The sequence below is a fragment of the Aegilops tauschii genome, chromosome 1 (assembly GCF_002575655.3).
Source record: "Aegilops tauschii subsp. strangulata cultivar AL8/78 chromosome 1, Aet v6.0, whole genome shotgun sequence".
Taxonomy (NCBI): domain Eukaryota; kingdom Viridiplantae; phylum Streptophyta; class Magnoliopsida; order Poales; family Poaceae; genus Aegilops; species Aegilops tauschii.
In genome coordinates this window covers 70,179,212-70,194,007 of record NC_053035.3, presented here as the reverse complement: position 1 = coordinate 70,194,007, position 14,796 = coordinate 70,179,212, and the positions used below count along the sequence as shown (strand labels likewise).

Sequence of the window (14,796 nt, the reverse complement as noted above, 5' to 3'; positions counted from 1 at the left end):
CCTACCCAAGCACGGAGAGCCTTTTGCTCTACGCAGTTTTTCTTGAGGAGGACGACGGTACTTTTCTGGTCTCCTTTTGCCCCTGCCGCGAACGTGCCATCCAAGCTCTTTTTCCCTTCCGGACCAGGCACCACCAACTCAAAAGCTGACACCATGCCCGTCCCCAAAGCCGCTGCCCAACACAAAGTGTACCCCCGGCTCGCAACTCCACAGAAACAGAGAGGCACTCGCGTCGGTCGGTTGCTCCGGCGAGATCGATCATCTTACCCCGCCATGGCCGAGGAGGCGCAGGCGCTGGGGCTGGCTCTGGGTCTGGGAGCGGAAAGCTCGCCGGGGACGACGACGGTCGAGGTGACTCGTTCGGGGGCGTCCAGGCGGCGCAGGTCACCCCGTCTGGAGCGCGCGCGCCGGCAGACCATGTCCGTGCTCTTCGACGAGCTGGGCGCGCTGCTCCCCGACCTCCCCCCTCGGGTTCGTTCTCTTGTCCGTCCGTTCCCGTTCTTGGCGATTATTCTTTTTGTTTCTCCGGCGTTCGTATCTGCCGATCGAGGCATCGAGCTCATGCCGCGTGGACGGCCGGACCCGTGATTTGTGCCGCAGGCGTGCAGGGCGGACGTCGTCGACGGGGCCATCGCGTACGTCAGGGCGCTGGAGGACACGGCCGCCGAGCTCGAGGCGCACAGGGCGATGTCGGCCGGGCGGAGCCGCCGCGCGCGCGGCGGCAGCGCCGAGGTCGTCGCGGCCGGGGAGACGTCGTGCTTCGCCGTCCGGCTGCGCGCGGCAAGGCCGGGCGCGCTCACGCGCGTGCTCCAGGTGTTCCAGCGGCACCGCGTGCCCGTCCTGGCGGCCACCGTCTCGCGAAACGGCGGGGAGGCGGCGGTCACGGTCACCACGGCGGTGGTGGCGCCGGCGGTCGCGGGGAAGATCGAGGCAGATATTATTAGCTGCAATGCATGAGTGATGAGTCCTACTGAATGATCGATCAGCTATGTCGTCTTGGATTCTCGTACTGTTATCGTTCGGTCGATGCATCTCTCCTCGAATTTTGACGCGTACCTTCAGCACTCAGACAGCCGTATGCCAGTATGCTGTACATATCCCTATTTGCCAGCACGCCGTAACATAACATGGCAGTACACCATGCAAAGTCTTCCGAGCTGGAGTATTTTTCTTCACAGATCTGCTAATTCTCCTTTACATTAGATTTAGCTATGTCTCATTCAAGTTATCTATCCCACGATCAAGTTCTATAAATCTCGTGCAAATATGTGACCCCTGCGTTGGGCATGGAGCCTGTTATCCCCGTGTGCTGTGTAGGCTACGTTTTCTCTTTGAACTCAGAATTGGAAGAATCAACATCTGTGCTTGGTGCGTGTCTATATGGAACTGGAAGAATTCACCTGATTTTGGGGAGAAAAACAAAGGGACCAACCCGAAGCGCGCTAGATGGCGCCGCCCACTTTGAGTGTAACCACAGTGTGTGGAAACCTTCTAACCGGGGTTTTTCTGTTTGTTTTCTCTTACCTTTTTTTTTTCTGCGTTTTTTTTCTTTCTCTACTTTTTTGTTATTTCGTAATTTACAGAAAATTTCGTGATTCATTAAAAATGTTCACAATTTTAAAAAACATTTGATACTTTAAAACAAATCACTTTTTCAAAAACAAATCGGAGTTTTAAAAAATGCCCCTGTTTTAAAAAAATCTTCACAGATCGAAAAAAATTACCCAAATTTTATTCGATATTTCAAAAAATGTTCATGTTTTCAAAAAATATTCGTGCTTCAAAAAAAAGGGTTCATGTTTTTCAAAAAATGTTTGAAATTTTCAAAAATTGCTTGCAATTATAAAAACTATTTGGGATATTAAAAATGGTTTGAAATTCCAAAAAAATTGGTATAGCAAAAAAAAATCATATTATTAATTTTTTTTTGTAATTTAAAAAAATTGTTTTCTTTTTCAAAAAATATTGGACATTTTAGAACTGTTCACAAATTTCAAGGAATGTTAACGTGCTTCCATAAGTTCAAATAGGAGGTAGCGAGTTCGATTCCTGGCAAGCTGCTGAATTTTGGGAGTTTTATGTTGCGCGCTAGAAAACAGAACTAACTGTGCATTAGTGGGCCTGTCCAGTCGCGTGCACTATTGTATGTCACACTCCTTCCGTGTCTACGGTGACTATATCTCGCTTATAGCAAGACGGAAGGAGCTCTCGCTTTAAGCGTCTATAGTAACGGGCGGGGATCCCAGGATTCAGTCCTATGTCTCCTCGATTATGGCACCTGCTAGACATTGGGTAAGTGTCGGGGTTCGTCATGAATTCTAGGGCGCGACCTACTTGAGGGGAAAAGAGCCGGTTTCCATTGGTTTTTCCGGGTTCTTTTTTTGTTTCTTTTTTTTCGCTGGTTTTGCTTCATTTCTTTCTCCATTTTCATTTTTTTCTTTGGTCTATTTATTTATTTTCTCGATTCTCATTGGTTGTTTTTCTTTTATTTCCTTTTTCTTCAATTTACTTCAGTTTTGTATGTCTCTTTCTCGTTTTCATAGCTTTTCCTTGTTTTCTCTCAGGTTTCACTGGTTTTCTATACACATTTTTGGTGTATATATCTAATACATTTAACATTTTCCAAATTCTTGATTAACATTATTCAAACACCAGACTAAAAAAATTAAATACATGGTAAAAAAAATCTATACACATTTAACATTTTTTCCAAATGCTGACTAATATTTTTCGAATACAAGTTTAACATTTTCTGAAAGCATGGTCAAATATTTTTATATACACATTTAACATTTTTCAGATACAAGTTTAATTTTTTTAATACACATTCAACATTTTTTCTATACACATTTAACATTTTTCAAATACAAGTTCAAAATTTTTTTAATACATGGTCAATATGTTTTCTATACACATTAAAAAAAATAATAGAAGTTTAACATTTTTTTAATGCATGGTCAACATTTTTCCAAATGTTTGGATTAAAATTTTAAAATAAATGATCAACTTTTTCACACAAATTGTATATTTTTTTCTATACATATTTCATATACATGAGAAAGATTTTCTCTATACATATTTAACAGTTTTTCTGTAACTTGCTTAACATTTTTTCAATACATTTTTAATACTTTTAACATTTTTCAAATTCGTAATTAAGATTCTTCAAATACTGGATTAACATCTTTTGAATACATGGCCAATATGTTTTCTGACACATTTAAGATTTTTTCCAATTGCTTCATTAATATTTTTCAAATAGAAGTCTAACAATTTTTTAAAGCATGGTCTAAAAAATTTATATGCACATTAAAATTTTCCAAATATATGTTTAACCTTTTTGACTACATGGTCAACATTTTCTCAGTACACATTTAACATTTTTCAAATAGAAGCTCAACATTTTTTGAATACACGGTCAATATTTTTTGTTTACGCATTCAACATTTTTTAGATACAAGTTTAACATTTTTTTGAATTCGTGGTCAAGATTTGTTTTCAAATCTTTGGATTAAATTTTGAAAATACATGATCAACTTTTTTCACACACATTGAATATGTTTTTGTATACATTTCTCATATACATGAAAAATGTTTTCTCTATAAATATTCAAACATTTTTCAAATGCTTGGTCAACATTTTTTCAATGTTTTATAGAAAGTGTTTTTTGTCATATATTTATTTATAATATTTAGAAGTATAACATAAATTAAGCAAAAAACAAAAAGAAAAAACGTGTAAATTGTTTTTGAGAAACTAGCGATTTGTGGCCTTCCGCGCGCCTGAGCCGGGCCATGTCGCCCTCGCCTTCAGCAAGGCTTCCCTACGTCTTGCTATAAGTAAGACATAGGGGCACCCACTTGTGTCTACAACTCACCAATTTTTCATCTAGCCATTTGTGCGTGGGCTTATCCATCTGCGTGTTGACCCATTATCTTTGTTCATTCCTCCTTTTTTTTTTCATTTTTATATGTTTGTCTCTCCCAGGTCACGTGGTGGTTTTGAGGTGCCATTTTTACTCTCATTTTTATGGTGATTTTTGTATTGATTGTTTTCTACTCCCTTCAATCTATACCAATTGTCACATGTTTAGTATGACTTTGTATTTTTTTTGAACACAGTACAGACGCAAGCGTTCATACATATGCGCATACACCCTACTCCCATGAGCACCTTCGAGAGACTGAGGTGGCATATCATCTTGAGATTTACGAAGTCACCGTAGGCGTCTCGTCGTCGACGGGAACATCTCCTCCCACTGAAAGCGCATCGCCGAAAATACTGAAATAAATCCAGGAATAATGCGAGACCAGGACTTGAACCCTGGTGCGTTGGGATACCACTGTCCCTCTAACCATCAATCCATAAGTTGGTTCACGACTTTGTACTTAAACTACGGCAATTAATATGGATAGGAGGGAGTATATTTTTCTTTTCTTTTTTGTTATTTTCATTCTCGTTTTCCTCTCTTTTTTATTTTCTTTTCTTCCCCATTTTTAATCTATGGTATTTTTAGTACATGAACACTCTTTGAAGTGTGTGGACACTTTTTAGAATTCATAAGTTTTTTTAAAAAAATTAACCTCTTTTCAAGTTTTATATATATTTTAAAATTCATGATGATTTTCCATATTTTTGTTTTCTAAATTCATGAACTTATACAGAATTTGTAAACTTTATTTTGCAAAGCTTGTGTGACTAGTTGAAACTTGCAACCGCAAGCGTCGTAACCGACTGCAAAAGTATGGCCCTCAACACGACTCACTGCAACTCGACATGTAGGGGGTTGCTCGTGAGTTGCATGTCCACCACTAGGCTCGCAACTGCATGGCCACCGAATGCGACTGCAATGAGGGGTGAGAGGGAGGTTTGATCAGCTGCATGTCCACAATTTCAAAAAGTTATTCATGGTTTTTTTACATGTTTGGTTTTAATATAGCATGAACTTTTTCATAAATCATGAACTAACTTTAAATTCATGATTTTTTCAGATTTGTAAACAGTTTTCAAATTAACAATTTTTTTCAATTTTTTTGTTTTTAAAATTCACTACCATTTTCTTCGAATTCACAAACATATTTTCATTTCATCACTACTTTTTAATTTGTGAAACTTTTTAAAAATCCTTGAAGATTTTTTTATTCACTCAAAAATAAAAAAATAACCCAAAAAACAGACCAGAAATGCCTTGGCGAGCAAGCACATGTGTGTCTATCGTACAAACATAAAGTCTAGATTGGAATTGGTCTAAAAAGGCCAGATTTGTTCATTTTTTCTCGCCATCTGTGTGTTGCCCCTAAGGAAATATTTTATGGAACAACCCAACAACTAAAAGAAAAGAAAAGTCCATGAGCCTGAATTTGTGGGACAAAGAAAAATTGCGAACAACCAAAGGCCCAACCTTCAAGCAAGACATGCTTTGTTAAAAAACGCATGACATCCCACCCAAGAGCCCGGCCCTAGTATCCTCATGATCGTGAGAACGTTGTACCCGAAAAACATTGGGGACATGAAAAAAGGGCCAGGGAGATAAGAGGAAAGGGACCATAACTTCTCACCTTTTAGATAAAACTTGATTAAGTCTTATCTACCCTTAAAATCACATATCAATTATATCAGTTTGTGTTGATAATTCGTGTTGTGGGGCTATCCGGAATCCATTTATCATCCCATATATCAATTTGTGCACGGTTTTCCACTCTCCATATGGAACCCCGCTAAAAAGCTTGGATGCCTACTAGTATGCTTTGCCATGTGTAAAGGATAATCCACTTTTCATCTTAGTACCATTTATATGTCTACCATCTGAATAATATTTCACTCGTAGTACTCACACAAAACACACACACACATAGTTACTTCAAATCACACATCAACCTTCAGACTTGCAGAGGCCGGGGGAAATCCTCCTTTTCAGAAAAAAACAACAACCTTCAGACTTGTTTTGCCGGCATTGCCACATTAAAGCAATGAGGATATAGAAAACCCAAACCACCCATATTTTTAGGGATAAACTGTGTCGAGCCGGCAAAACAAACCAATGTATCTTTTGATTTGTTGGCATCATCCTCCCACCAGAATTTCCATATTGCATCCGAGATTTCTACGCATTTTTTCGGAAGCTTGAATATAGATATTGCATACACCATTATTACTTGTGCCACTGCTTTTAACACCACCTTTTACCTCATGCTTACAAAATCTTCTCCTTCCAAGAAGTTGTTGTCGAGAAGATGTTTAAGACAATCGCAAGCCCAAATATTTAGCTAAAACTACGTCTCTAAGGATATCCAATATAGCAAGTCCAAATATTTATCTAAAATTGCCTCAAGCTTTACCTGCATTGGACAATGGGGAAAGAGCATAGTGTCGCAAGCAGAGTGGGAGGTATGAGTGCATCATTTCTGGAGTTTTCGAGATATGGATGGTTTTTGGTGACACCTTAATTTCAAAAATGAAACCGAGAGCTTTGTTGGAATTGTTTGCCTGTTGTTTTCTGTAAGACAAGATACTTCACTTGTTTTGTGTAGCCAAGTGTAGTGTGACTTAAAGACAATCATTTTCTCATTAGTTTACTTGTCAATTTTGTGGTCAACCTTACACAAGGTTGGCGGGCACGATTTGATCTATCTGAAAGTGGTTAAGATGGAGGGATTTGTCCCTATTGTATTTTTTTCATGTAAGCAATTGGGTTTCAGTTGAAACCCAAGTTTTTTTTTTGGCAAATTCGTAAGCATCATTTGCCATTGTTCATGATAGCAATAATCCATTGCCCTTCTTCTCGCTTCTTTCTGGTGGCGTGGGTTGAGGAAGGCTCTAGCTCTGCTTTTGGTTGCGATTGTGTTAACCCTGTTTACTTGATCGATCACAGTTCAGTAAAACATCCAAAAACCTAAAATCTGAACCATTGCATCGAGAAGTTCACAAAGTGATGGTAGTCGAATCAAATGCATAACTAAAAGGGAAATGTGCAAACATGACATAGTAGTACTAGTACATGAGTGTTTCTTGACGAATTCACAACACAAATCGAGTGATACACATTCTTGGAAATGTGCGTCCATATTTCACACCACCATATAAAAGCAAAGCAAAGAAATATAACACAATAGAACAACGGATATCGTCAATTTCCCCAAAGCACATACATACAGAGACAAACGCAGCAACCAATTACTAGTTCACCTTGGAGCAGTTCAGCCTGATCTCCCCCTCGCTGCCGGTGAGCACGTCCATCTTGCTGATCTTCACCATCGCGGCGGCGAATCGCTCGGTCCAGTAGTCGGAGGGCTCCCGGGCGTAGAGCTCGACGAGGGCCGCCGTCTCAGGGTCGTCCATGAGCGCCATATCCGAGTCAAAGGCCACCGTGCCGGCCAGCAAGTTCTTGTAGTACTGGTTGTCCATCACGAACGGTGTCACGTCGTCGAGCTGCACCATTGTGGTGTCGTTGTGCGCCGCCGTCTCCGGCGGGCACTTCTTCTTGAGGCGCTCCGCGTATGCCGCCGGCATCGCCGGGTCAGTGCCGTATGCGCCGTCGTTGTAGTACTTGTACAAACGGTCCGTGAATGACGAGCAGTGTGAGGTGCCGATGGAGTGGGCTCCAGACAGTGTCACCAGCTCCTCCGCCGTAAAACCTGTACATTAAACATAAGGCTCACGTATTTTTCTCAGTGTCACAATATACGCCTGTTAGATATTACAAGGTCTTCACGGTTACACTTTGATCAATGATTTTATATACATAATATTCTGCTTACTAGAAAGTAAGTATTGTATTATAAGAGCATGTTTCAAGATAGATGTAGTGTCATGCAATTGTGTTGTATATGTTGGTAATATTTTCTATGTTGATGCCAAAACCAAGAAATGATTGACCTATGCACATTCTAAAAAAGAAATAGTATGTACGCGTAAAGTATGTGGTTGTGCACGACTACCATATGTCTGTATGTACTGATGTTCCCGTTACCTTTTGCAGTGAAGTTTCCGATAAGCTGATCATGGTGGAAGTCGGGGTGAGGGACACTAGGGAGAACCTCGTCTGCCTTGGAGACGAGTCCATCACGCCGACCCGTCGGAATGGCATAGTTGAGCCCGCTAGCGAGGAAGGCACCATCACGAGCAGAGAGGGCTAGAATGTCGGCACAAGAGACGGTTTGCGGGCAAAGTTTCTCGAGAATCTCCTTGGCGTCACTTATGACTTCGAAACCATCCAAGCTGGGGTTGTTTGGCTTCGAGTCCCTCTCCGCGGTGTTCCCTGGTGTTGACTCGAGTAGCACCGAGGCGTCACAACCCTAAAAACATATACAATATTGCTCCGAGTAAAGTTAAGTACTTGCACACATGCAACTTAAAAATGTACTCTACTCATTTATAAATATAAAGAGCTTTTAAAATGTATCATTCTTACAACATTATTCCTTAATGTGTAAAAACATCATTAAATTGGTTTCATTAGGATGTTATAATTAGATATCTGAGTTACTAGTTTACGTCCAAGCTAATTGTAAAGCATTTCTTAATCAAGGTTGCACATTTCTTGTATGTACCGCTATTTCATTTTCAGTGCAACTAACTTTTTGCATGTCATTATGTGTTTTGCGTACTTGTTTATTACATTCATAGTTTATTTATAGAATATGGTTGTATTGATATTTTTCTGCGAGACAAAACTTAGAATATACATGGCAAGTTAACCCCAAAAGGCAATAAACAGCTTAACAAGAAGCCTCCCAAGGATTTTGTAATAAAAATGTTACAACACTGGATTTTTTTAATACCACAAGTGGTAGATTTCAGAATTTGCCGTTGGAGGCACCGCACTTCATCCACATAATTCAATTGTCATCATAAACATCATAACTTTTTAAAGGGAAGCTATAAAAATTACAAATCCAGTACATAAGAAACTTATCGAAATTTCAATAACTAAATATATCCCAATTAGTCTTTGTACTGTTTGAAAGCTTGACCAAAGTATAAATGTAGATGGTGCAAATATTTGTGGCACTTTTGATGATGGTGGAAAAATAAGACCGACCCATGACTAGCATGCTCAAATGGAAGACGTTCAAATTACACACCGTGTTCCTGATCGCACAGGAAAAAATGTGGATGAACCTACCTACATCTATATACCCATAAACTTATGCCTCGAGATACATGTGCATTTTTTCTTTTTACTTTCAATTTCTCGCAAACAAAATAACATGGATCTAGGTCAACAAATACCAACTTTTCAGGTCAAGGAATCATTATATCAACAATGTGTAAAAATATTTCAGAACTTATGGTGCGCCATAAATACTTCAAATAATATTATTTTTGCATGGAATGAACTTAGTTAGCTAGCATCATGGATCTCCCCATAAAAAGGGACGGCACAGATAAAAGGTGCACCTACACTGGGTTTATAAAGTCCACTCTCAGTGGCAAAAATCAAGTAAAAATTGCCGTGCAAAACATCATCAACTGAAACTAAGTGAACATCAGTGAGCGGCTTACGCGGACAAAGCAGTCGTGGAAAAAGAGTCGGATGATGTCGCCAGGGGTGCCAGGCTCCTTCTTGAATGCCTTGGTGACGACTCGCCGGACGACCTTCTCCGCCTTGGGACACAACTCCCTGTAGAACCCGACGGACAGCCCGGAATCTTTCCACGCCACCACCGCTGGCGAAGACGACAACACCAGGAGGAGTATCAGCGCCGTCGTCGCCATGGCAGGCGCCAGCATGAACGTCGACGAACCGCCCATGGTGATCGAGGCCTGACCGACCAATTTACCCGCCGGCCGGGGAGGAGGAATGAAGGAATGAGAGCAGCTTGGCTGGCTAGTGCGTACTGCCAAGCCACAAACGCCAATGTGGCTCTATATATATAGAAGCAAAAGATCTAAAGCTTGTAGCGGAAATGTACGTACGTGTAGTGGTATTGCCGCCATTGCCGGAGGAGTGGGTGGCGCGAGCTTGTCGACGACGACGCGGGACATTGATTTAAGGTCTCGCCCTTCGTTTTCGAACAAAACACAAATGAACACGGCATGCACACGCGCCTTGCTTTAGTCTAATCAGCAACTGATCGACTGCTACTACTGGCTGATTAATTACTCAATCATATGTTCATTTTGTCCTGGCCGGTTGGTGATCCATGGCCGTCCTAAGTTGCTTTTGTTTCCGTACTGCAGGGGTTTCTCATAGGGTCGAAGCCCATGATAGGAGGTTTAGGAACATGCGTGATCGCATCAATTAATGTACGTCCGTTGATTGAATAGATGGATCGTAATGCAGTGCTCAAGGTTCGTCAGAGACTGTTTTCTTGATGAGCCACGTAACAGTGCCTTTTCTTCTGTCCCTTTCTTCTGGTTGGCATATTTCGTGCACCGGGAGCTATAGCTCTCCTTTTCCGACACTAGTAAATGCGTACTGCATATATTAGAGAGAAAATTAATGGCACGTTCATATTAGATAGGACATCAATTACTCATTAATTACGTGGATAATGTAGACGTTGATATTTGGTATGATAGTTAATTGAATGCTAAACATGTTGAGCGCTCGTCATTGGAGAAAATAGGTCATTGGATCGATGTGGTTTGATGGCCAAGGTTTGTTGGATCTGCCCCTTTAGGTTTTTTTATATTGGTATATATGTATAATGCTAGTTTATCTCGAATTACGTTGATATATGTACTAGCATTGCAGATCAACTCTATAGTAAATCCTCCTTTTCAAAAAAAAAGGAAAACATTTTCAGTTGAGCCTTATGTGGATGCAAATTTTGCACAAGATGATAATCGCCTTAAGGCCAACACATGCTAAAAAATAAATTCAGCGCATTCTAGAAAAGCGTAAGTTGAACTATTATGAAGTTGCGGTATACAGAAATCAACCCAGACTGGTGAAATTCTTAATCAATTGTCACATATATGGACCTTTTCAAGCATCTAGAAAAAAAATCGTAGACATGTGTCCCTCCACGTCAGGTGACTTAAGGGGGGAGACCTAGCTGTCATGGGCTAGCGTGGTATCATTTCTATGGCAACCGTAGTGGGGATCGCGCAAGCGCAAGTGCTCAATGCGACAACTGGTCGAGAGGATTGCCACCCGGATAGTGACGCAAAGACTGTTGCGACTCTAGGTGACTGTGTATGTAGTCGAAACTTTGGCCAGAGCCGTAGCACGGTCGAGAAGCTAAGGCGCCGACCTTGAACAAGCACAACCACACGCGGGTCCTTGCGGTCGCTTGGGTGTGTGATACATCATCAAGTGGGTGGACCTTGTCCACCCATCAGAGAGTCCATTGTGGTCTGAGGTGCCACTCATGGCTGTCATTTTTTCTGGATAAGGGACATTTCATTCAACTGATATATCAAGATGATACAACCACATTGAAAGAATGCCCGACCTCTGCATAGCGTGATGCACACAGCCAACAAGTTCAACAGATCTAAAAATAAACATCGGTTTACAGCAAAAAAATCAGTCCTGCCTAGGGTGGGGCATATCCTATCCGGAGATTACGCCGCCATCCGTGGAAGGAGAAAACATCCCTGACCGTATGCTCTAGCCGTGTGGACGCCATCATAAAAAGGTCTTTTTCTTCCGGCCTCTGCTGGGTAGACCAAGTACGGAGCCATCGCATACACGATGAATAACCTGCATAGGAGATAAAACACATTTATTGTTAAAAGCCGCAGCATTCCTGTTAAGCCACAATGCCCAGCATAAGGTAGCCCCCCCCCCCCCCCCCTCACAAGGAGTTGAATGCAGGACGTGCTAAGCTTCGGTCGTGTGGATGCTCTGTAGCGCCCCTAGATTGTAGTGGGGAAGAAATTCTCGGAAAGCCTTGGCCCTGCCATGACAACATCAACAACATAGGCACCTGATCTATTTGATCTATACATCACAAAAGGAAGTTTTTTATGTTGGCACCAATAACTTATGCGGTTTTCCTCCAAGGACGCATAATGCATCTCTTTCTTCTCCCATTGAGAGGGGTTTGGGTTCAGTTAGCGAAAATCTGAGTACTATCTTTCTAAAGCGGGCCCACATCTACATTGCTAACCAAGGGGAATAATCACTTTAGAGGGTGAGCTTGCTATTGTGTTTGGTTTCTCTCTTTGATTGAGAAGGTTGGCGTAGGGCGGCACACCCAAGTAGAAGATTTCCCCTGATGTGTTGGCCTCAAAAAACAAGATAACAATGGTTGTACAGGGTGGTGCTAATACAATTGCTTGGCATGGCATCAGTGTTGATCTGAACCTGTGGGTGCAATGGAGTTGTTAGCTTGGTCGACGAGTCCCGGTGGGAAAATTTGACAGTATGTCGTGGCAATATTTGTGGTCTGTTGATGATAGTCATGCTCAACTAAGGCTATGAGCAACCAAGTCATTTGGTGCTTGTACTTCCTTGTCATGTGAATAGCGGGTCTCTTATTGAAGGTTGCTCCTCAGTGGCTTGGATTGCTTGAGGGATCTTGTGGCGTGCATGCTTCATTCACACCACTAAAATGTCCCAAGTTTGCTCTTCCCATGGTTGATGTTGCCTTTTTCGTAGTGCCAGGGGTGGCGACTGTTTGGCAGTAGTTGCTTTTGGTTGTCATAAGTTGTTTGTCGGTTTGTTGCTTAGGTGTCATGTCGATTTGTGTTGCTTCGGCCACGCTTTCAATGTATGTGTTGTTGGCCTAGTCTATCTAGACGGTTTTGAGTCCACTGGATTTACTTTCAGCTTATTTTCGTCGCTAGAAAATCAATTATTTTGTATTTAATGGCAACACGGAACACCCACTGTTGCTAGGAAAAAAAAAAGCTAATCGGCATGGAAGAGTTTTGATAGCCTTGTCATTTCTTACTATTTATTTCCAAAAAGTGATACATCATTGACCGTGCCAGATCAGGGCAAAGAAGAAAGGTGGACAAAGATGCCTCATCATATTCATATTTTGGAGAAAACACAGTCTTCAAACAAACTTGATGGATAGCTTTACCTTACAAGGCAAAAAGAATTGCCATATTGCAAAAAGTTGTTTAGTACCTGCTCAATTGGCATTTTGTTCCAAGGTGACAAGATCAGTGAGTTGTACTCCTCTCTACAAAGAAAGCAAAATGACATAGCTAGCTCTGAGGTCATTATGATCAAGCTAAGCTATAGTAGCTTGCTTTGAGGCCAAGGAAGCACGTTGGTGTGTGCACCCACCAACAAAATAGCCACGTTTTCCGTGTACCGTTACTAACATAATCAAGATTCAAGAGGTTATTGCCTAGAGTTGGTATAGTTTGAGTGTGCAATATGCCAAGGTCGCCAGAAGCACAGAACATAGGTTATCGTCTTGCATCCTGTCTGTGTCATTCTTTAACCAAAAATGCTATATTACGTAAACAGATGATATGATGTTTTGAAACTCTGGGTCACCCAATGGCTTACCCAACAGCTGTCCTGTTAAGTAAACAGATGAGATGATGTTCCTGTTCTGAGTGTGCCTTATAGTTACGGCTAAACCCCGTGTCACACACCCGCAAAAAAAAAAAAACATGTCACACACACACACACACTCTCTCTCACTCTAATTCACGAAGGAGTATCGCTTCGAGAATTTAACTTTATCTTCTCAAAAACAAGATAAAGAAAAGATAATGTAACTTTGACCACTTATTCTAAACATAATTCCCGAGACAGAAATATATGTATGATTTTCATGTTCACAGTCTAAATTTGTAAGACAATACAGGTGGTCAAAGTTCTCAAATATGACCCGAGACATGTCTAAAGCGTCACATTTTAGAGACCGTAATTAAGATACATTGCACTGATTGTTCCTGCACTTACCAGTGGGGTCAAGTTAGAAATATACACCTCAACAAACATAGATTCGGTACTCCGAATTTGATGAAGTGTGACGCATGTTTCATGCATGTATAGTGTAACTTCGAGAGATAGCTAGCTTAAGGGCCGGATTCCACCGCCAGCTTAATTGGCATCTCTCCTTTCCAACTGGCAAGACGTACCCGTGAGAAGTACAAACAAAATCTAGTGCTCTCATCAAGCAAGAAAGGAAGGAAATGACAAGCACACATGGGGCAATATCGACGACCAAGTTCACCCTGCAATGCTATCCAATGGCGGAGAGCCTTGGCTCAGTGGTTGGGCATGCGGTTGTGCAGCCTAACGACCCGAGTTCAATTTCTAGAATTGACAGGTGATGTACATGGGTATTCCCCCATTTATTGAGGATCAAGTTTGGTGTGTGGTGGAACCACTTATCAAAAAATATCTTGATACTCATTTAAAAAATTCTGAGGACCATGTTTATCTTGGTACTCATACTAAAATGGCCGTATGCATCCCTAGTTGGTGCAGAGGCCGGGGAAGTGAAATTCTCCCCCATTTTAAAAGGCTCGGCTTCACGGCGGGACCTTATCTCATGGCATGGAAACCTTCCCCTCGCGTCGCCTCCCCCAGGCGACGCCAGGGGCCCCGAAACCCTAGCGCCGCCAGCACCTTCTTGCCGCCCCTTCCTGCCGCCGCTGCCGCCGGCGTGGGCCCCGGTGGCGGCAGGCCCGGTGCCGAAGGTTTCTGGGCGGGTGGATGCGGCGGATCCCATCTGAGGCGGCGGGGGCGGCTCCTCTCGTGCGATCCAACGACGGCGGCTAGGACGGCGAATCCGGGCTGTGCGGCGGGGGCCGGAGCACCATTGCCAGCGGAGCGGCGGCCCTGCATGGACGGCGGCGGTGGCAGCGCCCCATCCGGCGGGGTGGGCTGTCCTGGGCGTGATGGTGATGGCGGTCACTGCGGATCCAAC

The 14,796-nt window shown here is 42.3% G+C and overlaps 2 protein-coding genes across 2 annotated transcripts; one reads left to right on the top strand and one right to left on the bottom strand.

The window, feature by feature from the left end:
- The first annotated feature begins 132 nt into the window (after positions 1–132).
- On the top strand, positions 133–957 carry LOC109773057 (uncharacterized). Its single transcript, XM_020331757.3, has 2 exons — positions 133–471; positions 601–957. The coding sequence occupies exons 1-2, from the start codon at positions 154–156 to the stop codon at positions 955–957; spliced, it is 675 nt and encodes a 224-aa protein (XP_020187346.2). The 5' UTR covers positions 133–153.
- Positions 958–6,936: 5,979 nt separating this feature from the next.
- On the bottom strand, positions 6,937–9,853 carry LOC109773050 (peroxidase 5). The gene is made up of 3 exons (XM_020331751.4): positions 9,506–9,853; positions 7,971–8,295; positions 6,937–7,635 (listed from the first exon to the last, which is right to left on the bottom strand). Exons 1-3 carry the CDS (start codon positions 9,752–9,754, stop codon positions 7,178–7,180), a joined length of 1,032 nt encoding a protein of 343 aa, XP_020187340.1. The 5' UTR covers positions 9,755–9,853; the 3' UTR covers positions 6,937–7,177.
- Positions 9,854–14,796: the final 4,943 nt, after the last annotated feature.

Bases quoted from the DNA above. Each gene is read 5' to 3' on its own strand.
- LOC109773050 (XM_020331751.4), bottom strand. From the start codon at position 9,754: ATGGGCGGTTCGTCGACGTTCATGCTGGCGCCTGCCATGGCGACGACG. The intron at 8,296-9,505 runs GTAAGCCGCTCA...ATATGTTTTTAG, and splicing joins TCCACGACTGCTTTGTCCGC to GGTTGTGACGCCTCGGTGCT. The intron at 7,636-7,970 runs GTAACGGGAACA...TTTAATGTACAG, and splicing joins CGGAAACTTCACTGCAAAAG to GTTTTACGGCGGAGGAGCTG.
- LOC109773057 (XM_020331757.3), top strand. From the start codon at position 154: ATGCCCGTCCCCAAAGCCGCTGCCCAACACAAAGTGTACCCCCGGCTC. The intron at 472-600 runs GTTCGTTCTCTT...TTTGTGCCGCAG, and splicing joins TCCCCGACCTCCCCCCTCGG to GCGTGCAGGGCGGACGTCGT.